Genomic DNA, 21919 nt, shown 5'->3' on the forward strand with positions numbered 1-21919 from the left:
AGCCAGTGGCCTGCCTCCACCCCTGGGGCTCCCTTCAGCTCTCTTCTGTTAGGCCCAGGCCTTAACTGACATTGGAGCCCCCTCTGGGTCCCTGGTGCTTGGGCGGCCAGGGATGTGTGTCATTGTCATGGAAACTTCTGACCACAGGGGTGTGTGGGTAGCACATCTATGTGAGGCAAAGCCAGGTGGTGGTGGTGGTGGTGGTGGAGGAGTGTGTACAGAGAATGTGTGTGATGTCTGGCACATCTGTGTGTGTGTGAGAGTCAGTCACGTCCATGTCTACGAAATGTTTGTGTCCATGTGTGCATACCTGTGCGTCCAGGCCAGAATGGTCACGTGCTCACGGAGCATGTTTATCATATAGCGGCTGGTTGGGGTCTCTGCCCACATATTCCCATCTTTCTCCTTACCCTCAGTCCTCGGGGTCTGGGGTCTCCGGGTGGGTCTCCTGTGTGTGTGTGTGGGAGTGAGGGCACACGTGTGTTGGAGGTTCAATGGGAGTTGGGAGGGGGGCCAAGTGTATATATTTTTGGGGGAGGGTTTAGCGAAAGAGTTGATAGCTGGTGAATGATTGGGGTTTTCAGAGGGACATGGAATGTGTAAAGGGCACGGAAGATGTGCAGGGAACATAGTCTTTGGGGCCTTGGGGGCCTGGGTCCGAGATGGTCTGTGCAGAGGCTGTGGACTCTCAGCCCAGGAGAGGTCGCCTGGACCTTTGAGGGCCATTGGCATTCGCGGCTCCTCCTCTGCTGGGTGGAGCCGCTGCCCCTCAGTCCCTCCGCGGTTTTGATGGGGGGTCCTGCTCCGGAGGCGATGGTGGGAGGCCCGCTTGGTTTGGGGGGTCCCCTCGCCCCCCCCCGTCTCTCTCGCGCTGTCTCCGGGCGACGGGGCTCGTGACAGAGGCGGCCACGGCAGCAGCGGTCGCCTAGCAACGGCGGCGGGGCCCGGGCAACGGCGGCAGCGGCGGGAGCGGCGGCGGAGGGAGCCGTTCCCGCGGCCGTCACCGCGCGGCCGTCCCGGCCGTCCCGGGCCCCGCCGCCGCCGCCGCCGCTGCCGCCGCCGCCGCCACCGCCCCCACGAAGCCGGGCGGCGCGAGCCGGGCCGCGCCGCCCCCTCTCCCGCCGCACCCCGCCCCTCCCCCGCGCAGGGGCGGGGCCCCTCCCCCCACCGGGGACACCCCCCCCCCGATCCTCCCGGGGGGGCGGCGCGAGGTAAGGGCGGGGCCGGGCATTTGTGGAGCGTGTGTGTGTGTCGGGGGGGGGGGCGCCGCGCTCGTGGGGGCGGGGGTGCGCGTGTGCGTGGGCACGGGGGAGGGGGTGGGGAGGCCGCGGTGGCGGCGGCGGCGGCGGCAGCGGCAGCTGCTCCCTCCGCATGTTCTCGCTGCATCTTCCGAGTGGGGGGAGTTATGGTAACTGGAGGGGGGCAACGGAGGTCGGGGGGCAGGGGACCGGCCTCGTGGGGCCAGAGTCTCATGCGCCGCGCGGGGGCGGCTGGTGTGGGGTGGTCTTGGAGCCTCTCGGTGGAGGTGGCAGCCTGGGTATCGGCATGTGTGTTCGTGTCCAGGCTCGTCCCCTGTGTGTTGGTGCCATGTGCACACGGGGCCCGGTTCCTCCTGCACAAGGTGCAAGCCTGTCCTATCCTGCCTCTGCCTGATCTTGCCTAGGGGGCTGCTGGGCTGGCCCTTGGCTTGTGGGGCAGTCCTCTGTGGTACTGGTACCTGTGACCTGTGACCTGTGACCCTGGGAATGCGTGTCCTTTGCCCTGGCTTACCTGCTCCCAATCTCCTGTGTGTGGGGCTGTGGGGCTGCATGAGAAGGATTTTCTGTGTCCCTGGCGGCAGGTGTGTGTCTTTGCATGTGTGTTCCATCATTGGCCTGGGTATCTGTGTCAATCCTAGCATGGGTATCCAGGGCGTGTCTGGACGTGGGTGGTATGCAGGTGCGGGGGGAGAGAGAGTAAGGGTGTGAGTGTGTGTTCTTTGGTATCTTGTCATACATAGACACCTTTGGGCCACAGGGCAGGTGTGAGCCCTTGCCCCGTTAGGGAAGGGACAGAAAAGCTGAAAAGGGAAAGAGTGGGGTCAGGAGGAAAAGTGAGGACTTGGGGAGAGGAGGAAGGTGAGAAGAGAGCCAGGGAGAAAGAAGAGGTGGATCCTGGGGTTGTGGGGGATCTTGGAGCCAGATTTAGAAGAGAGGATAAGAGGGTTTAAGATTGGGAACTAGATGGAGATGGGGAGAAGGGGCCCCGGAAGCTGGGGTGGGGATGCTGAGGAGAGAGACAGGCCTTCGAGAAGGTGGGCTCCGAGAGAAGAAAGGGGCCACTTGGGAGACAGCATGGGATTCGCGTAGGCCTGGCCAGGCTCCATTGGATCAGGGGAGGCCATGGTAGAGGCTAGCTCAGGGGGAGGCCTGTCACGGTGGGAAGTGTCATTAGAGGTTCCAGTTCCCAGTGCAGAGTTTTGCCCCCCATCTCTCTGCTCTCTGACCAACTCTGTTCCTCAAGCTGCTTGGGCAGCCTCCCTCTGTGGCTTCCCCTGAGAGCTGCCAGCTGTGTGTGACAGAGAAGAAAGGCCAAAGGGAAGGTTGGGAATTTGGGGGATTGAAGGGCGAGGGGGTTCTGGGGGTGATGGCAAGATTAAGAGGTTGGAGAGGCGGGAGTTCCAGCCCTTGCTGTGTGTGTGTGTGTGTGTGCAATTGTGTGTATATACAGGGTGTGTACGTGTGTGGGTGTGTGCACAATGCCTGTGTTACGGGTCTGTGTAGGTGGCTGTTATGCGTGTGCACTCGTGTACACATCGTGCAGTGACGGGACATGGAGACCCAGGATCGCGGTGTGTGCTTCTCAGGTTTGCTCTGTGTGTGGACAGAGGCGCGGGCTGTGTTTTCTTTACATGTCACTGCATGCAGCACTAATAACAGGATGTCCTGTGTTTCTGCCTCTTTTTCCTCTGTTTCTGCTCTTTTTCCTCATTGTAACAGTGAGAGTCTTTGTAAGCATTTGTGTATGTGGCCTATTCCTGTGACTTACATGTGAGTTCATGGACCTTAGTGCCTGGTTATATGTGTAAGGTTATATTACTTCCAAGAATCAAGCAAACCAATTAGCAAATTCGTTTTTCTTCTATTAATTTCTCAGTTCTAAAGCAAGATTTTAGTGGATTTGAAGTTAGACTTTATGTCTTTATTGTAAAAGCTTACCTATGAAAATAATGGCTGAGCTCTTTTCCACAGAGTGAGAATGAGGCAGCCATATCTGAGAAATGCAGAGATTAAGAAAGAGACATCCTGATCCCTTAGATGCATTGCTGAGTGTGTAACAGAAGGATAATTAGTGCATTTGTCCCCCATTTTCCCTTCATTGTGGGCACAGTCACAGGTTCCTGCATTGGAGTATGGGAAGGGCTGAGGGAGAAGGGCTTGTCCTGAGACACTGGTTGTGGTTTTTGTGTGAATGAAAGACATTTGTGGTTTTGGGGATCCGGGGTACCTTGATGGGGTCAGGACCATAGTGTACTCAGGCATGTACCTCAGAGATTAGAGTGGCCTCCCCTCTCTGGGTGCCATGTGTGTGTCTCTGGGTTCAGTGTCCCTTTCTGTAACATGCTGCCCAGTGATTGCCTAAGAGATTTGGGCCGCAGGTCCACACCAGCAGCTCTCATGTGGGTGTCTGGGCTCAAAATGTACTCCCCTGTGGCAGTGCGCACATATGTCTAAGCATGTATCCCATGAAGTGTGTGGGCCACGGGGTCTCAGAACGTGGACCGTGGGGGCCCATGCTCACAGTTGTCTGTATGTCTCATAAGCACCGTGTCGTGGCTCTCATGCACACATACCACCAAAGCTCAGTGTGTGTTTCTGGCTCTACACATGTGTTCCTGAGGGGCTCCTGTGTCATGGGGCCCACAGTTCTGCATGTGGACCTCCTAGCTCCTGGGTTTTAGAGGCCTAGGGAAGCTGGGGACTGATTCTAGGGCAATTTGCTGTTCTGGAAGCAGTCAGTGATCATGTAGCTGTGGCCCTCCCTTGCTCTGGAAACTAAAGGGTTAACAGGCAGCTCTTCCGGTTCCCCCACCCCAGCCTGTAGCTTCTCGTTGCCTTGGAGATGGTAGCCCCGCCCCTGATGCAGCACCTGCCCCCCCATTGGCTGCAGTGGTGACTGTGGGGCTGAGGGGGAGCCCAGGCCTGGGCAGCCATTCTGAAGCTGGAGCCGGAGCGTGGCATCCCCCCACTTCCATGCTCCTCTAGCCCCTGGCTCCTCTAGCCCCCCTTCCCCCCTAAATCCCCTGGCGGCATAGCTTCCGCTCCCCTTCTCCTCCTCCCGGCGGCCACCCCCTAGGCCCTGGGCAGGCAGGCCGGGCTCCAGGGGCCTTCATCGCCCCCCCTCCCCCCCCCCACCTTCACCTGGGAGTCCCCGGAGCCCCCACTACCTGTCCTCCCCACTCCCTGTCCACTCCCCTGCATTCTTATCTGTCCCCTTCCCCCCTTCCCTTCAGAGCCCCTGCCACTGCAGTGCACGTGGAGCCAGCCCTTCTCCCCTCCCCCCAGCCCCTTCCTTGAATTTTCTGTCCCTGGCTTCCGCTTCCAGTCCTCACAGGTCCCTTCTCAGACTTGCCCCTCCAACCCAGGGAGGGGGTCATGGGAGGCAGCCCTGGCCCTCCAGAGTGACAGGGGTTCCAGAAGCGGGGACAGGTGGAAGGAGTGCCCACCGAGGGAGGAGGAGAGCCTGCCTCTGGTCAATGACCTTTAACCTACCCCCCCCAGCTGGCCCTCTCCTGGGGGGTGGGCACTAAGGACCTAGAACTGGTGGCTCTCCGGTGTCCTTTATGCCTGGAGTTTTAGTCCTCTCGGCCATGACCCTTTGCTGACGGCTAGCCCCAGCCTCAGCCATGGGCCTAAGGCCTCCCACCCCGTCCCCCTCCGGGGGCTCCGGCTCGGGTTCCTTGCCCCCTCCTTCCCGCCGCCAGCCTCTCCGCCGCCGCTGCTCTTCCTGCTGCTTTCCGGGGGGTAGGTGAGGCTGGAGCTGAGGCACAGGGGGAGGTGGGCGCATGTCCATGCGGGCTGGGGCTGGAAACCTGGGCTAACAGTGCCCCCTCCCCAACCCCCCCCCCAGAATACCACTTGGGTCGCTCGAGGAGGAAGAGCGTCCCAGGGGGGAAGCAGTACAGCATGGAGGCCGCCCCCGCCGCACCCTTCCGGCCCTCGGTGAGTGAAGGTGCCTGCCAGATGTGGCTCAGCTGGGTCCCCTCCCCTCCAGCCGCAGCTGGAGCCTAGGGATTTTGAGCCGGGGCAGGAGGGGGAGAGAGAGAGTGTATGAGAGCGTGTGTCCCCACCTCTTTGGTTTCTCCCTCCTTGGCCCTGCCCCCCCCCCAGACCAGCTCTCCCACCTTCTCCTGGCTGGTGTGTGTGTGTGCGTGTGCACGCGCTCGTGCGCACACACCCTTGGGAGCAAAGGAAGACAAATTGGTAGCAAGGCTCTTGTCCCCCTTTCCTCGTCTCTGGAGACTTTCCTTTTCCCCATTCCATCTTCACCCAGGGACTCTAGCAACTGAGGGGTGACCCTGTCCCAACCCACCCCTCTCCCTGTTTCTCCCCCTCCTAGCAAGGCTTCCTGAGCCGGAGGCTAAAAAGCTCTATCAAACGCACGAAGTCACAACCCAAACTTGACCGGACCAGCAGCTTTCGACAGATCCTGCCTCGCTTTCGAAGTGCTGACCATGACCGGTGAGGGGCTGGATCCCATGGAGTTGGTTGCAGTGTCAGGGGAGATGGAGTGAGATTGGCGGACAGGGGTTATCTGAGGGCAGAGTGAAGGCTTCAGACGGACTGAGAGGTGTTACAAGAGGTGCTGGGGGCAGGGGCCACGGGTTGGGGGGGGGGCAGGGTGCAGGCAGGAAGGGATGAAGGGGAAGCCAAAGGCCTCTTCTGGCCCACGAGGTGGGCTCCTGCCCAGGATGGAAGGAGGGGACAGCAAAGGAACCTGGTTTGGTAGGAGGGAGCAGTGTGGTCGAGGCAGAGGGAAGGGCAGCAGGTTGGGGTGCAGAGGGCAGGTGTTAATGGAGCAGGACCGGGAAGGGGAGGCAGCATAGGTGTGAGCTTGCCAGCCCTGGTGGAGGGAGGCAGGTACCCTCAGAGAAGTCCAGAGGGCACTGTCTCCAAGGCTGGGCCTCTGTGGTCTGCTTCTGGGGTCCCTCTTTGGGTCCCCCTCCACCAGGGCCTCCCCAGGGAGAGCCTCCTCCTTTGTTTCCCCTGGGACTGGGCAGGTAGGGAGGTTGGGGTCGGTGAGTCACCCGTCCCCTCCCCCTCCTGGCACCAAGCTGGGTTGGGGCCGGCGGCAGGGGGTGAGGGCCTGGTATTCCTGGCCGCGGGGGCGGGGGGCCGGGGGAGCGTGGTGCTGACGGCAACAGAGCCCGATGATGACGGGGCTGCTATAAATAGCCTCACGGAGGCTCCCACACCCGAGCTCCCCCTCCCGATTGCTTTCCTCTGCTCTTACTCTTCATCCCCTGGCCTCCTCCTTGCCGCTCACTAGCCTGTGGCCTGTACCCTGCGCTCTTGCCCCCACCTGCCTCCTGGGGTCTTTCTGCCCAGACCTTCCCCCCGCCTCTTCTCCTCCTGCCCTGTCTCCATGCCCCAGTCCCCGTTTTCAGCCCATTGTCTCCATTCTCAGTCTTCTGCCCACAGCCTTCTCCTGTTTCCTGGGATTTTTCCCTCATTCTCTCCCTTGATTCTGCCAAAACTTGTCGTCTTGGCTCACTCATTCTTTGATCCACAAAGTGCTTGTTAGGCACTGCCTGCGTGCCAGGCCCAGACAGATGTCTGTCTCTGTGCTTCTTGTGCTTTACTTCCCTCTTGTACTGAGGCTCTGGTTCGGGAGGGTCACCTAGAGTCACCTAGGGTCACCTAGAGTCTGAGGCCCGCCTGCTCTCTTTGTTCAGCTCTGGTCTGTTTTTGGGTTGAGGTAGTTATCAGGGTCCCCAGGCTGCACAGCCGCTCAGGCACCAAGCTGAGGGAAGGGGCTTTCTCAGAGGGCTCTGGTGACTCGCACATCTCTTGTGTCCTTCCCCAGGGGTGGGCTGGGCTTCTCTGGCCTGTCGGTGTCAGGGTCCATGTGGGTTCCAGTGAGTCTGGCAGGCCGTTTCCCCGGGTCTCCAGCCCAGAGGCAGGCTGGTGATGCAGGCCTCTGGGTGTGCAAGCAGCCTGGGGCCCTGACCTTCCTCCTGGACCCCTCTTGCCATCTAGGGCCCGGCTGATGCAGAGCTTTAAGGAGTCACACTCCCATGAGTCCTTGCTGAGTCCCAGCAGCGCTGCCGAGGCCTTGGAGCTCAACTTGGATGAAGACTCCATCATCAAGCCAGTGCATAGCTCCATCCTGGGCCAGGAGTTCTGTTTTGAGGTATGGGTGTAGAGGGCTGGGGAAGGTCAAGGGGCAGGGGTCATGTAGGGTAAGAACAGAGGGAGCGGCCTAGGTTGGGAAGTCAAGGAAGCAGACACCTCTGGGGCTGGGAGAAAGGACCATAGGCCAGGGAGGAGACGGTTGTTGGTCTCAGTCCGTAGGAGTCCCCTTCCCTCTGGAGCCCATCTCAGCCCATCTACACCCTCTCTAGGTAACCACGTCATCAGGAACGAAATGTTTTGCCTGTCGTTCTGCGGCCGAAAGGGACAAATGGATCGAGAATCTACAGCGGGCAGTAAAACCCAACAAGGTACTGGGAATAAAGGAGACACAGGATGGGCAAGGTGAAGGTCAAGCTACAGGAGAAGCTGGGGGCCCGGGGTGGGGAGAGGACCCAAGTGGGTACTTGGGTGAGCAGGAGACCCCCATTTGTCTCTGAGGCCCTGTTTTTTTTCCCCTTCTTTCTTCTTTAGGATCTGTTTTTCTGCCTTAGAAATCATAGACTTAAAGTGGCTGGGGCTCTGGGAGCCCTCTGGTCTGTCCCCCCTGCAAGCAGGGGCGTCCCACTACTACCCGGACAGGCGGCCCTCCAGCCCCTGCTTGCGGTGTTTCTGTAGGACACGCAGAGCCATCAGTTAGCCACGTCTGTAGACCTTGGTTCCCTCTGTAAGACTGTTGCCATTGGGGTTGAACTGATGACTTCTGAAGTCCCTTTGGCTTGGAGCTCCTATTGTGGTTCAGAAGGTTAAGAACCTGACTAGTATCCCTGAGAATGTGGTTTTAATCCCTGGCCTTGCCCAGTGGGTTAAGGATCCGTTGTTGCTGTGAACTGCAGTGTAGCTCACAGATGCAGCTGGGATCTGGCGTGGCTGCGGCTGTGTTGTAGGCCAGAAGCTGCAGCTCCAATTCGGCCCCTAGCCTGGGAACTTCTATATGCTGCAAGTGCAGCCATAAAAAAAAAAAAAAAAAAGTCCTTTTGGCTCAAAAATTCTGTGAGTCTATGTCCTTCCCTGGACTTCTACTTCCCAGGAGAAGTGTTCCCAGTCTGTCAGCTGTTCTCTGTTGCCCAGTTTCCAGTGGGCTCACAGGCCTGGTGACCCTCCTCTGTGGGAACCCTTGTTTGTCATCATCCTTCTTAAAAACTAGACCCAAGATGCTGGCTGCAGCCTACCCCTCATGGAGTCCAAGCAACACGCTCCTTTCCCATTGCGACTTGAGCCTCAGAGGAACTTGTGTTCGATTATAACCTCTTAGGCCCTTTTCCCACTAACTATATAGTCTCATCTTCTGCATTTATGCAGTTGTTTTTGTTTGTTTGTGTTTTGGTTTTTTTTGGGTTTTTTTTTGTTTTGTTTTGTTTTTTTGTCTTTTTTGCCTTTTCTAGGGCTGTACCCGTGGCATGTGGAGGTTCCCAGGCTAGGGGTCTAATCAGAGCTGTAGCCCCTGGCCTATGCCAGAGTCACAGCAACGCGGGATCCAAGCCGTGTCTTCGACCTACACCACAGCTCATGGCAATGCCGGATCCTTAATCCACAGAGCTAGGCCAGGGACCAAACCTGCAACCTCATGGTTCCTAGTCGGATTCCTTTACCACTGAGCCACACCGGGAACTCTTTTTTTTTTTTTTTTTTGGTGATTAATTTCTGATTGTGTTTGAAGGACTCCTCAGTTCTTCAAATTCTACCTTAATGTTTTTGGTTTATGCTCTAGCTTTTATAATTTTCCCCAATGTTAAGTGTATTGTCTCGTGTATGAACAACCCTCTTGTATCAATTTCCTGTAGCCGCTGTAACACATCTTCACAAACTGGGCTGCTTAAGACAACAGACGAGTCCCGCTGTGGTACAGTGGCTTAAGGATCCAGCATTGTCACTGCATCGACTCGGGTCACTGCTGAGGCATGGGCTCGATCCCCGACCCAGTGCAGTGCGTTAGGGTTCTGGTGTTGTTGTAGCAGTGGTGTAGGTTGCAGCTGCAGCTCAGCTTCCGTCCCTGGCCCAGAAACTTCTATATGCTGCAGGTGCAGCCAAAAAAGAAAACAACAAAAACAACAGTAATTTATTCTCTGATAGTTCAGGAAACTGGAGATCTAAAATCAAGGTGTTGGCAGGGCCTTGCTCATACTGAAGCTCTGGGAAGGACCCTCCCTCCCTCGGCAGACCTCCTGCTGGTGACCGGCAGTCTCAGGCCTTCTCTGACTTGGAGCTGCATCTGTGTGGTTTCTGCTTCATCCCCATGTGGTCATCTTCCCCTCGTGTCTCTGGGCTCCAAATCACTCTCTCCATATATGTGCCAGACACTGGGTTTAGGGCCCTCCCTAATTCGGTGTGACCGCACCTTAATATGATTCCACCTGCCGTGGCCCATTTGCAAGTAGTCACACTCTTAGTATCCGAGTAGACGTGAACTTGGGATGGGGGACACTGTTCTGTCCAATGTACCCCTTCTGAGCCCCGTGGCTGCTGTCTCATGAGCTGTTTCATCTTTTCACTCTCCTTTCGGTGTCTCTGTTGCCCTGTCCCTTGCCCTCTCTCTGCCGTGCCCACCTGACTGCGCCAGGACAACAGCCGCCGGGTGGACAACGTATTGAAGCTGTGGATCATCGAGGCCCGGGAGCTGCCGCCCAAGAAGCGGTACTACTGCGAGCTCTGCCTGGATGACATGCTGTACGCGCGCACCACCTCCAAGCCGCGCTCGGCCTCGGGGGACACCGTCTTCTGGGGCGAGCACTTCGAGTTTAACAACCTGCCGGCTGTGCGGGCCCTGCGGCTGCATCTGTACCGTGACTCAGACAAAAAGCGCAAGAAGGACAAGGCGGGCTATGTTGGCCTGGTGACTGTGCCTGTGGCCACCCTGGCCGGGCGCCACTTCACAGAGCAGTGGTACCCCGTCACCCTGCCGACGGGCAGTGGGGGCTCTGGGGGCATGGGAGGCTCCGGCGGGGGCGGGGGCTCTGGGGGCGGCTCCGGGGGCAAGGGCAAGGGCGGCTGCCCGGCCGTGCGGCTGAAGGCACGCTACCAGACCATGAGCATCCTGCCCATGGAGCTGTACAAGGAGTTCGCTGAGTACGTCACCAACCATTACCGGATGCTGTGTGCCGTGCTGGAGCCCGCCCTGAATGTCAAGGGCAAGGAGGAGGTGGCCAGCGCTCTGGTCCACATCCTGCAGAGCACAGGCAAGGCCAAGGTGAGCGCCATGCCGTCCCCTCACCTGTGGTACCGTCGGGGTGGGGTACCTCGGTCTTAACAAGCTTGGGTCGGGCAGAGGCTGACCCCTGGGTCTTCCCGGGCCCAGGACTTCCTTTCTGACATGGCCATGTCTGAGGTGGACCGGTTCATGGAACGGGAGCACCTCATATTCCGCGAGAACACGCTCGCCACCAAAGCCATAGAAGAGTACATGAGGCTGATCGGTCAGAAGTACCTCAAGGATGCCATCGGTACGGCCGCCCCAGGTCTTCCGCAGCCCTGCCTGCAGCCTCCTCCCCTGCCCTCAGAAAGTGTGACCACCCCTGTCGTGCCCCCAGGGGAGTTCATCCGTGCGCTGTACGAGTCTGAGGAGAACTGTGAGGTGGACCCCATCAAGTGCACGGCGTCCAGTCTGGCAGAGCACCAGGCCAACCTGCGGATGTGCTGTGAGTTGGCCCTGTGCAAGGTGGTCAACTCCCACTGGTGAGACTGGGAACGCTGGGCTGGGGGGCCGGGGTCGGGAGTGGTGTGTTCATCTGTTCATCCATCTGTCCATCCCCAGAGAGGACTGAGACCGGTGGTGGGCAGAGCCTTGGGCTCGGTGCTGTAGAGCAGATGGAGGGATGAGGCTTGGCCTCTGCCCTCAGAGGGCTTCCACCAGGATGGGGAGGGACAAATTAGATACCCCAGAAAGCCACAGAGCAGTAGAGTGTGTGTTACCCTCCAAGTAAGGGTCCCCCTGCCCCTGTCCCCGCCCCCAGCCCACAGTGCAGCAGCAAATCAGAGAAGGCAGTTTTGACTGAGAGATGTAGGGAAGGCTTCCTGGAGGAGGCAGCCCCTGGGTTAGGTTCTGATGTAGAGGATATGGTGGGCCCAGAAGACATTTCAGGAGAGGGTTGTGGAACAGGCACATGAAATTGGGGGGGTCCTGGGACAGCAGGTAGAATTGGTGTGTAGAGCATGGGGCCCACAGTGGAGGGTGGGGGTAGAGCTGACTGGACAGGCGAGTAGATTAGAATCTGGAAGGTCTCCGGTGCCAGGCGAAGGGTTTGAGTTCATTGGTGGGCCATGGGGTGCCATTCAGTGTCCTGATTGAGATGATGCCTCTTTGACTCGAGGGGTGGGGGGGTGCTGGCATGGGAAGTCCAGGCTGGCTGGGGGCTGGTGCCAAGAAGTGTCCCGATTGAGGTGATGATTCCTTGAGTCAAGGTCGGGGTAGGGGGTGGCTGGAGTGGGACCTCCAGGCTGGCTGGGGCTAGCTGGTCAGGGGCCAGGCCTGGGGGTCAGGGCGGAGCCAAGGAGTAGGCATCATCCTCTGGTTGCACAGGGGGCGTGTCGGGGGTCAGAATGACTCAGGCGAGGCCTCATTGACAGAAGGGAGTAGGGAGGAGGAGCCGTTGGAGGTGTGGGGGCGACTGCAGCTCCTCTTTACACACAGTTGAAGGTGTCACTGGGACAGTGAGAGGAGGACCGGGAGTGGGGGAGTGTGCTCTGAGCCGCTCCTGGGCCAGGGTCACATCTGGGCACCTCCATCCCCATTTCCCTGGAGTCCAGAAGCGTGGGGGGTCCGAGCTCCCTGAACCTCAAGTGACCCACCATCTCTCTCCCATCTCTGTCTCTTCCTGGTGTCTGTCTCTCTTCTCCTCCTCTCCTGGTCTCTCTCCCGCGTGTCTCTCCCCTCCTCTCTCCCTGCCGTCTCCGCCCTGACCTGCCGGCCCCACTGCCCCCAGCAGCCTCCGTCTTCCTGCTGGGTCCCTGTCTCCTGGTCTCTCTCCCTCTGTTTCCGCCCTCACCTCCTACCACCCCCCTCAGCATGTTTCCTGGAAGCTGAGGGTCTCTGGGGCTCAGTCCCTCTCTCTCTCTCTCTCTTTCTCTCTGTCTCCCCACCTCTCCCCCCCAGCGTGTTCCCGAGGGAGCTGAAGGAGGTGTTCGCGTCCTGGCGGCTGCGCTGCGCGGAGCGGGGCCGGGAGGACATCGCCGACAGACTCATCAGCGCCTCACTCTTCCTGCGCTTCCTCTGCCCCGCCATCATGTCGCCCAGCCTCTTTGGGCTCATGCAGGAGTACCCGGACGAACAGACCTCTCGAACCCTCACCCTCATCGCCAAGGTCATCCAGAATCTGGCCAACTTTTCCAAGTGAGGGAAGCCTCAGGCAGGGGTGGGAGGCCTCGGCCCCTGGAGACAGGGTGGGTGCGAGGCCTTCCGTGTGATGCTTTGGCCAGGTTTACTTCAAAGGAGGACTTTCTGGGCTTCATGAATGAGTTCTTGGAGCTGGAGTGGGGCTCCATGCAGCAGTTCCTGTACGAGATCTCCAACCTGGACACGCTGACCAACAGCAGCAGCTTTGAGGGCTACATCGACTTGGGCCGAGAGCTCTCCACGCTGCACGCCTTGCTCTGGGAGGTGCTGCCCCAGCTCAGCAAGGTCAGCACGGACCCCTCGGCCTGTCCTCAGAGGGTTCTGGGGGCTGAGAGACCACCCCCCGCTACCCCCAGACATGTCCCTGCCACTCCCTGGCTCTCACATCTCACCTCAACCCTCCGAGGCCCCCTGGGAGCTGTGCACGTAGCCCCCAGGTAACAGCCTCCCCTTCCAGGAAGCCCTTCTGAAGCTGGGCCCGCTGCCCCGGCTCCTCAACGACATCAGCACAGCCCTGAGGAACCCCAACATCCAGAGGCAGCCGAGCCGGCAGAGCGAGCGGCCCCGGCCCCAGCCCGTGGTGCTACGGGGCCCTTCGGCTGAGATGCAGGGCTACGTGATGCGGGACCTCAACAGGTGAGTGCCCGGGCCCACACCATGTGCTAGGAGCCCTGACGTCTCTGTCCTGGATACACGCCACGGGGCTCCAGGTGCGTTTCGAGGGCTCGAAAGAAAGGAAAGGGAAGCAGGTTCTCATAGCAGATGGTGAGGAGGAGGTCCAGTCAGTACAGAGGCTGAGAGCTCCTGAGAGGCAGAGGGAGCAGGCACCCCGGAAGCGAGGGCTTGTCAGGAGCCCCGATGGAGCTTGTCCCTCTGCCTGCTCACGCCTGTCCCAGGGCTGAGGTTCCCCAGTATGCAGGGCGCAGCCACCTGGTGTCAAGACACTCCCATATCACTGTACCAGTTGGTACAGAAGCGCCCCCAGGCCCGCCCCCCAGCCCTGCAGACCCTGTGACCCGGGCAGATCCAGTGCCGGGGTAGCAGCACCTGGACCCACAAGGCCTCCCCCTCAGCAGCGGCTTTGCTGACTGCCCTGCTTGTTCCTCCGCATTCTTCCCTCCATGACGCCATCCCCATCCCACCATTCTGCTCACCTTCGTACGTTCCCAACTTCTGCTCGCTTCTCTCCTTCTCTCTCTGTGCTCGCCCCTCTGCCCATCTCTCTCCAGCTCCATCGACCTTCAGTCCTTCATGGCTCGAGGCCTCAACAGGTGAGGGGCTCTCCCCTCCCCCTCCTGTCTGCTCCCTCTCCCACTGCGGTGGCCATCACCCTCCTCCACCTGTCCTCCCCAGCGCACCCTCATCTCCTCCACATCTGCCCCACCTGCCCCATCCCTCCTCTTGCCACCCCAGCTTCCCCCAGGCCGCCCTCCCTGGAGGGGCCTCATCCTATCGGTCCCCTCGCATCCCCCACCCCCGCCTGCCTGCCTCTCTGGAGCTGCGCCGCCAGCTCTCAGCCCTTCCCTGCCGGTCTGCATCTCACCCCATGCCCCGTGCCCATGCTCATGCCGCGCTGGACCATAGCGGCTCAGCTGCCGCCGCCTTGGCCTGACCTGCAGCTCGTGTGCCCCTTGCCTCTGACAGCTCCATGGACATGGCTCGCCTCCCCTCCCCAACCAAGGAGAAGCCTCCCCCACCGCCACCTGGCGGCGGGAAAGACCTGTTCTACGTGAGCCGCCCGCCCTTGGCCCGGTCTTCGCCGGCATACTGTACCAGCAGCTCGGACATCACAGAGCCAGAGCAGAAAATGCTGAGTGTCAATAAGAGCGTCTCCATGCTGGACCTGCAGGGTGATGGGCCCGGAGGCCGCCTCAACAGCAGCAGCGTGTCCAACCTGGCAGCCGTCGGGGACCTGCTGCACTCGAGCCAGGCCTCCCTGACAGCAGCCTTGGGGCTACGGCCTGCGCCCGCTGGACGCCTCTCCCAGGGGAGCGGCTCGTCCATCACGGCGGCTGGTATGCGCCTCAGCCAGATGGGCGTCACCACGGACGGTGTCCCAGCCCAGCAGCTACGAGTCCCCCTCTCTTTCCAGAACCCTCTCTTCCACATGGCTGCGGATGGGCCAGGCCCCCCAGGGGGCCATGCTGGGGGTGGTGGCCATGGCCCACCCTCCTCCCACCACCACCACCACCACCACCACCACCACCGAGGGGGAGAGCCCCCGGGGGACACCTTTGCCCCGTTCCACGGCTACAGCAAGAGCGAGGACCTCTCCTCAGGGGTCCCCAAGCCCCCCGCCGCTTCCATCCTTCACAGCCACAGCTACAGTGATGAGTTTGGACCCTCTGGCACTGACTTCACCCGTCGGCAGCTCTCACTCCAGGACAACCTGCAGCACATGCTGTCCCCTCCCCAGATCACCATCGGTCCCCAGAGGCCTGTCCCCCCAGGGCCTGGAGGTGGGAGCGGTGGTGGGGGCAGTGGCGGGGGTGGCGGGGGCCAGCCACCTCCACTGCAGAGGGGCAAGTCTCAGCAGTTGACAGTCAGCGCCGCCCAGAAGCCCCGGCCGTCCAGCGGGAATCTATTGCAGTCACCAGAGCCAAGTTACGGCCCTGCGCGCCCACGGCAACAGAGCCTCAGCAAGGAGGGCAGCATTGGGGGCAGCGGGGGCAGCGGTGGCGGAGGGGGTGGGGGGCTCAAGCCCTCCATCACCAAGCAGGTAGGTGAGGGTGGGAGGAAGGCCAGGGATGAAAGCACGGAGGGCGGAACAGCATGTGGTCTGAAGTCACTCAGTTGTAGAGTTCCCTGGTGGCATAGCGGGTTCAGGATCTGGTGGTGCTGTTGTGGCAAGGGTCAGCCTCTGGCCTGGAAACTAACACGTGCCTTGTGCCACAGGCACGGGCCCCCAAAAGAGCTACTCCATTTTCTCATTTCTTTCATTCACTGAACACACTGCAGAGGGCCTGCTTCGGGCCCCATGCTGTTGTAGGCCCTGGGCAGGAGTGATGCTCCTGTTCGGGTTGGGAGGAGCAGGAGAACCGAGCGATAAAGCATTCTGGGGTGACTTGTGCTGGGCAGGGGGCGGAATCGGGCCCCCTCCCTGAGCGTGCTCTGCCTTCTCCCACCTTCCTTCTGTCCCTGCCCCCGCCCGACCCCACCCCAGCATTCTCAGACGCCATCCACGCTGAACCCCACGATGCCAGCCTCTGAGCGGACGGTGGCCTGGGTCTCCAATATGCCCCACCTGTCAGCCGACATCGAGAGCGCCCACATCGAGCGGGAGGAGTACAAGCTCAAGGAGTACTCCAAGTCGATGGACGAGAGCCGGCTGGATAGGGTATGTGGCCCGGCCAGCCCCAAGCCCCCTTCCCTCGCCCTGGGCAGGTAGGCTTCCGGTCCCTTCCAGGGGCAGCCTGCAGGGAAAGGAAGGGCACAGACCCGATCCCTCTCTCAGGAGCTCTTGGTCTGTCAGGGGAAGCCGGGTCCAGTCAGTCTGTTGAAAAGCCAGTTTTAGCCGTGCTGTGGGTCTCCGTGTTGTGGACCGCCCGGGGACATGCGCTGTGTTGGCTGGCCTCCTGTTCTTCCCAAGGGGGATCTAAGCCCTGGCCCCTGGGACTGCTTGGGAAGGGTGAGGTTGCTTCACTAGCAGTGTGAGCTGTGAGGGCAGAGAGGTGGCCATGGTACCACTTATCCAGCCCCGTCCTGTGGGCAACAGTGACAGGCGTGGGGGTCAGCGGGTGTGTGGGGCAGAGTGGCATGTGGTGGTCCAGAGCAAAAGACAGCAAAAGCTGTGGGGTCCACCTGCTTATTAGCACAAAGTCCCTGGGGGAAGCCGTTGCTGCAGGATTATGTGTAAAGAATATATGACCCGAGCTTGGGGGAGCAGAGAGGTTTTGAGGGGAAGTGGTCTCTAAGCAAAGGAAAATGTTGGGGTGGATTTAGATGGACTTAAACTAAGAGGATATCTTCAGGCCTTTTATCGATTTACTTCCAGCAATACTGGAAGCGGAGGACAAAATGCATTCAGGGTGTGTCCTGGAGTCTGTGTGCATGCGTGGACCTCTCAGGGTCTGGGGTCTCGGATCTTGCTCCGTCTAGAGGGAACCTCAGCCCCACAGAAGGGCCTTCTTAGCGGCTGTGTGTGTGTGTGTGTGTGTGTCTGTGTCTGTGTCTGTGTGTCTGTGTGAGGGAGGGGCTGGAAGTGCGGCTGGAAGGCTCGGCCCACAGAGCCCCTCACAGTGCGGGGTCGTGTGCCCGGCGGGCAGGTGAAGGAGTACGAGGAGGAGATCCACTCGCTCAAGGAGCGGCTGCACATGTCCAACCGCAAGCTGGAGGAGTACGAGCGGCGGCTGCTGTCCCAGGAGGAGCAGACCAGCAAAATCCTGATGCAGTATCAGGCCCGGCTGGAGCAGAGCGAGAAGAGGCTCAGGCAGCAGCAGGTGGAAAAGGACTCGCAGATCAAGAGCATCATTGGCAGGTGAGGGGCGGCCCGGGGAGGGTGGCCAGGGAAAGCCTGAGGCCTCAAGGGGGCCAGCGAGCTCCCCCTGCAGCACTCCACTCAGGACACCAGGAAGAAAGCCCACCACCCCCTCCTGGGCTGCCCCCAGCCCTGGCCCCAGCTGGAGAGGTTGCCTTGCTTAGTACACTAAACGTTCCTTTGCTGAACCCTGCCCTCTCTCCCATAGAGTGACGTCTGAAGCCCTTGGACAATGTACCCCTTACTGTCCAGCCGTCACTGTGTGTCTGGACCCGGCCTAGGCTGGGACTCTCCATTGGTTGTTCTCAAGCCAGCCTGTGATGCTTTCGCCAAACCTAAGCAGGGGTCCCCCGCTGGGCACACCCTCCCTCTCTGACCTTGAAAGCGTGATCCATTAGAAAGTGGATACATTTGGTTTAGCCTGCGCACAATTTCAACTGCTTTGCTGAGGCCTGGGCTCCAAAGGAGGCGTCTCAACAAGGACACCTCCATATCCTGAGAACTGGGTGGGACCTGGGGGCCCCACTCCAGCCAGAGCCAGCTCCATCTCCATCCATTCTACATGTATTTGGGGAGTTCCTGTGGTGGCTCAGCAGGTTACAGACCCGACAAGTATTCTTGTGGATACAGGCTCCATCCCTGTATGGATCAGGGGTTACTCAGTGGGTTAAGAATCTGGGGTTGCTGTGAGCCGTGGTGTAGATCAGTGGCTGCGGCTCCAAAGACGCCTAGTCTGGGAACTTCCATATGCTGCAGATGTGGCTCTAAAAAGCAAAACCAAACAGAAAATGTATTTTTGAGTAATGTTAATGAGAAAAAGGCTCGACCTGAAACTTTTGAAAACCACTGCTCCGACAGCCTTTATGAGAAGGGATGCTCAAAAACAGGCAGACACTGAGAGTGATGACTGCAAAGACTTCCCTTGGCGAGAGCGTCCAGGGCTGCCCTGGAGATGGGCTGGGCTGGGTTCGGTGGCTTGGGGGTGGGGGGCATAGCAGCTTGGGGGGAGCAAGGTCCTAATAGGGGCGAGGAGCGCCCAAATGTCCAGCAGGAGAGGTCTTTGAGGCGCAGAAGCCCATCCCTAGCAGGGCCATAAGCGTCCCTGGAGGAAGGTGAATGGCAGGGGGGTCTTTGGGGAACTGCGTGGAGGAGGCGGCCGGGGGCTTCTCGGTACCAGGAGCCGCACAGGCAGGCTCCCGGCGTGCCCGCCACTAACCCCACTGAAGCCCGTCCCTTCAGGCTGATGCTGGTGGAGGAGGAGCTGCGCCGGGACCACCCTGCCATGGCTGAGCCGCTGCCCGAACCCAAGAAGAGGCTGCTCGACGCTCAGGTGGAAATTACAATGTCATTTATCTTCTCCGTGTCCCATCCCCATCCATCCCACTGTCCTTTGTGCTGTCACTGCACTGCCACCCCAGCCCCATGGCCATCTGTCTCTCCATCGTCCTCTGTCTGTCCACCCGCGGCCCCATCTCCATCCCACGGTCTGTGCCTCTGTCACTCCCAGCAGCGTCAGCCCCACCCAATCTTTCCCACCCCAGCTGCATTTCAGGGCCTCCCAGCAGAACCTCAGTCTCTGCCCTCTGAGCCCGCCCCGTTCCTGGGAGCCTGCGCGTCTGGGCCCGCTCCTGGTCCAGTTGGGGCTCTCCTGGGGCCAGAGGGCCGAGGCTGCAGTTTGCTGGCACGGGGCACAGGCAGTGCGAGGCCTAGTCTCCCCAGGCTCAGGCTCTGGCTGGCACCCTGGGCGCTTGGGGTCCTCTTGGCCCCTAGCTCCTCTCACTCCTGACAGCTCCGCTTAGCTTCCTCCTCCAACTCCTCAGATCCTGAGGGCTCCCCCGGGCACCCCTTCCACCCTCCGTGGTGCAGTCCAGCTTCTTCGGCCTCCTTCCCTCTGTCCTCACACTGGCCAAGCTCTCCGGCCCCTGCTGCCTCCCCTCCACCCCCCCACCAGCCTTGAGGACCTCCCTCCCCCTTCCCCCTTGTTCTCCCCCAGTTCTGCCCACTTGCCCACCCACGTGCCTCTTTCCTCTGACCTCCAGGCTTCCCCGCCACCGCCACCAAGGCTCCTGACCCCATGACCCCACTCTCTCCCCCTGCAGCTCCTCATCAGGTAATTCTCCTGGTTCCGCTTTGACCACGGGCGGAGGACACAGGGGGAGGTGACTCCGGACCACTGCAGGTTGGTCATGAAGCCCACTCCCCTCTGACTCTCCGGAGCCTCTCCCCCTCACTGTCGCCCTCACACCGGGAACCTCCGCAGACCCTATCCTCTTGACACTGCACAGACCCCTCCCTAAGCACTGCCCCCAGCACTGCGCAGTGACACCCGCCGTCCCAGCACCCCAGGCCACACTCCCTGCCCTCGGAGTCTGCCCCAGCCTCCTCTGACTCTCAGTCCTCCTCCTCCTCTCCAGTGTATGTCTGTCACCCCCCATTTCACCAAAGTGTCCTTGGGGCCTGGGCCGTTGGGGTGGGTTTGTTAAAGGGGTGGTGGTAATGGGCGGGGGCCCTGGCTGGAGGGCTGTGCTGCCTGCACACCTGCCTGCAGGTAGGTGGGGGTCTCCTCTTCCTCCCCCTCCCCTCAGCTCTGCAGGGAACCTTCCTTCCTTCCCACTCACCTCTGTCCTTGCCTTACACCACGAGGTGGAAGGCTTCTCGGGGCCCCTCCTCGGCCCCACTGGATGTGAATTAGGAGCAGGTAGTTCATCTGGGGTGGCTTTGGAGACCTGGCCAGGATGCTGTTCAGCTGCCGGGACAGTAGGCAGGGCGAGTGGAGCAAGAAGGAATGAGAAAGGGACCTTGGCGGATGTTAGTGTGGGCTGGCGCAGGCGGCCTGGGAGCTGCCAGTGGGGCCTGGGTCCTCCTAGGTGAGGCCATGGCTGGACAGCTGATTCCCGGGCAGAGGTGGCAGAATAGCAGCTTAAATAAGTGCTCACATCCCTGGCCTGCTCATGTCCCTCACCCACCTCTTTCAGTGGCCTTGCCGGACACAGTCCCACCTAAAAAGCCAGGGACCGGAACCTGTCAGCCACTGACATTGGTCCTGGGATGCTCTCTTTCCTGTGGGCCTGCTCTGCAGTGAGCAGTGGCCCCTCGCACTGTAATTTAACTCTGCCTGCCCAGCCTCTCTGTCAGAGTAGTTAGTGATTGGAAAACAGATGCTATGAGACACCAGGGGACCTCACCATTTAAAGGACTCCTGCAGTGAAGTCTTTTGTTAAGTGAATAATGGCACCCTAATTTATCTCCTTTCTAAATCTGGGTCCCTGGGGGTGTGGGGGCATGCCTGTGTGCCACTGCCAGCAGACAGGCAGAGGGAAGGGAATGAGAGGTGTCCCCCCCACCCCTCACTCTGCTGCCATACTCGGGGCACCCCATAGCCACACGCATGCAGCTTCCTCTCACCCATGAAGGGGGTGTGAGATACCAGCAAGCCAAGAGGGCACCCGCTTCAGTCTGGGCTTGTGAGGCCTGCTGAGAGGTGAGCTTTTTGATTTGGAGGGCAAGCTGACTGGGAAGCCTCTGGTTGGAATGTTTTTGCTCTTCTTGACGTTTGGTCCAACCCAGCTAGGCTGCCAGGCTTCAGTGCTCTGTGGCCCAGGAAATAATTAGGACCCTTTTTCTAAACCACTGTCACGTAGTGGTTCCTTGGTCACTCAGCGGTTACTGTAAAAATTAATCTTGTGCCTGTATTTTTAAAAGCCAAGTGAGCGACCCGAAGCGTGGAAGCCATCCACGGTTTTCTCTCCCTCTCTCTGCAGAGAACAGAAGCCAGAGCTGGGGGTGGGAGCCGGCGGCCACCCCAGGGTGGAGGGGGTAGATGGGGCCGGGGCTGGGAGTCGGTTTGGCACCGTCACCCTTGGCCTGGGAGCCCAGGGTGAGGGATGAAAGGACCGTGGAGGTGGAGAGGCATGAGCCTTGTGCTTCTTGGGGGTGCAGGGACTGGGGCCTGCTGTGTCCCGTCCTTTCTGTTCTGCTCCCAGCAGAGGCAACACACCCACATCATTCCCTTCCCACCTCCCTGCCCTGAGCTCCTGTCTCCATCCAGTTCAGCCTCTCGTTACATTCGAGAAGGTGGCCTCTTGGGATAAGTGAGGGGCTGAGTGACAGTGTCTATTTAATGAAATGCATGTCTTCAGAACATATCCAGTGAGTAGAATTGGATGAAGGAGGCCGCGGGGAGCCTGCAGAACCAGTAGCTGGGCTTGAAAGGTCTGCTTCTGGTGGAGGTGAAGCAGCTCCGCCCACAGCCTCATTTCGACCATTCATCTGCTTAGCACACCCTTTCTTCACAGATGAAGGAAAACTCAGGCCCAGTTTTTGTTCAAATTATGAAAGAATTCCAAACCCCGTGGGTTTGGATTAATGAGGTTTTGCTGAACTGCCTCCCCTGTTCCCTGGACGTGAAGTTCCCACCTCAGGTCAGAAGCTTCGAGGCTTAGGTTGGGGGTGAGATGGGAGCCTGCTGGTTTCCTGGTGTGACTCCCTGGGTTGAAGGCCCTGGTTAGGAGTCAGGGGCGAGAGCCTCTTCTCCCCGGCCTCAGGAGATGTAACAGCTCTGCAGGTGAGGACAAACTAGGAGGATGCGGGTGGGGGTGTCCTGGGAGGCGGGGTGGATGTGGCTTAAGGAGTGGGTTGGCTGTGGGGGAGCCACTGCTAGGGGGCTGGCACCCAGGCCCCCGCGAAGCGTCTCAATAAGTCCGCGCTCCACTCTTTGGTGTC

At 60.0% G+C, this 21919-nt stretch overlaps 1 protein-coding gene across 18 annotated transcripts in view; it reads left to right on the forward strand.

Annotated features, from left to right (window-relative positions):
• Positions 1-21919, forward strand: part of SYNGAP1 (synaptic Ras GTPase activating protein 1) — a 30374-nt gene that overhangs the window by 6584 nt on the left and 1871 nt on the right. The window contains exons 4-20 of one of the 18 annotated variants that reach the window (XR_007136931.1): positions 5110-5201; positions 5599-5720; positions 7239-7392; positions 7604-7702; positions 9952-10578; positions 10687-10831; positions 10919-11063; positions 12481-12717; positions 12804-13005; positions 13178-13356; positions 13950-13991; positions 14365-15439; positions 15884-16057; positions 16986-17197; positions 18437-18527; positions 19237-19376; positions 21493-21618. Coding sequence is in view for 11 of the 18 variants with exons in the window: in XM_047795215.1 (XP_047651171.1) it covers positions 4886-5003; positions 5110-5201; positions 5599-5720; positions 7239-7392; positions 7604-7702; positions 9952-10578; positions 10687-10831; positions 10919-11063; positions 12481-12717; positions 12804-13005; positions 13178-13356; positions 13950-13991; positions 14365-15439; positions 15884-16057; positions 16986-17197; positions 18437-18527; positions 19237-19275 (3753 nt within the window). In the remaining 7 variants the exon portion in view is untranslated. Of the gene's footprint in view, positions 1-1194; positions 1212-2796; positions 2846-4482; positions 5004-5109; positions 5202-5598; positions 5721-7238; positions 7393-7603; positions 7703-9951; positions 10579-10686; positions 10832-10918; positions 11064-12480; positions 12718-12803; positions 13006-13177; positions 13357-13949; positions 13992-14364; positions 15440-15883; positions 16058-16985; positions 17198-18423; positions 18528-19236 lie in introns of those variants that run through there. The other 17 variants (XR_007136934.1, XR_007136932.1, XM_047795217.1 and 14 more) reach the window with 17 other exon arrangements.

Source organism: Phacochoerus africanus, chromosome 9 (assembly GCF_016906955.1).
Source record: "Phacochoerus africanus isolate WHEZ1 chromosome 9, ROS_Pafr_v1, whole genome shotgun sequence".
Lineage (NCBI taxonomy): Eukaryota > Metazoa > Chordata > Mammalia > Artiodactyla > Suidae > Phacochoerus > Phacochoerus africanus.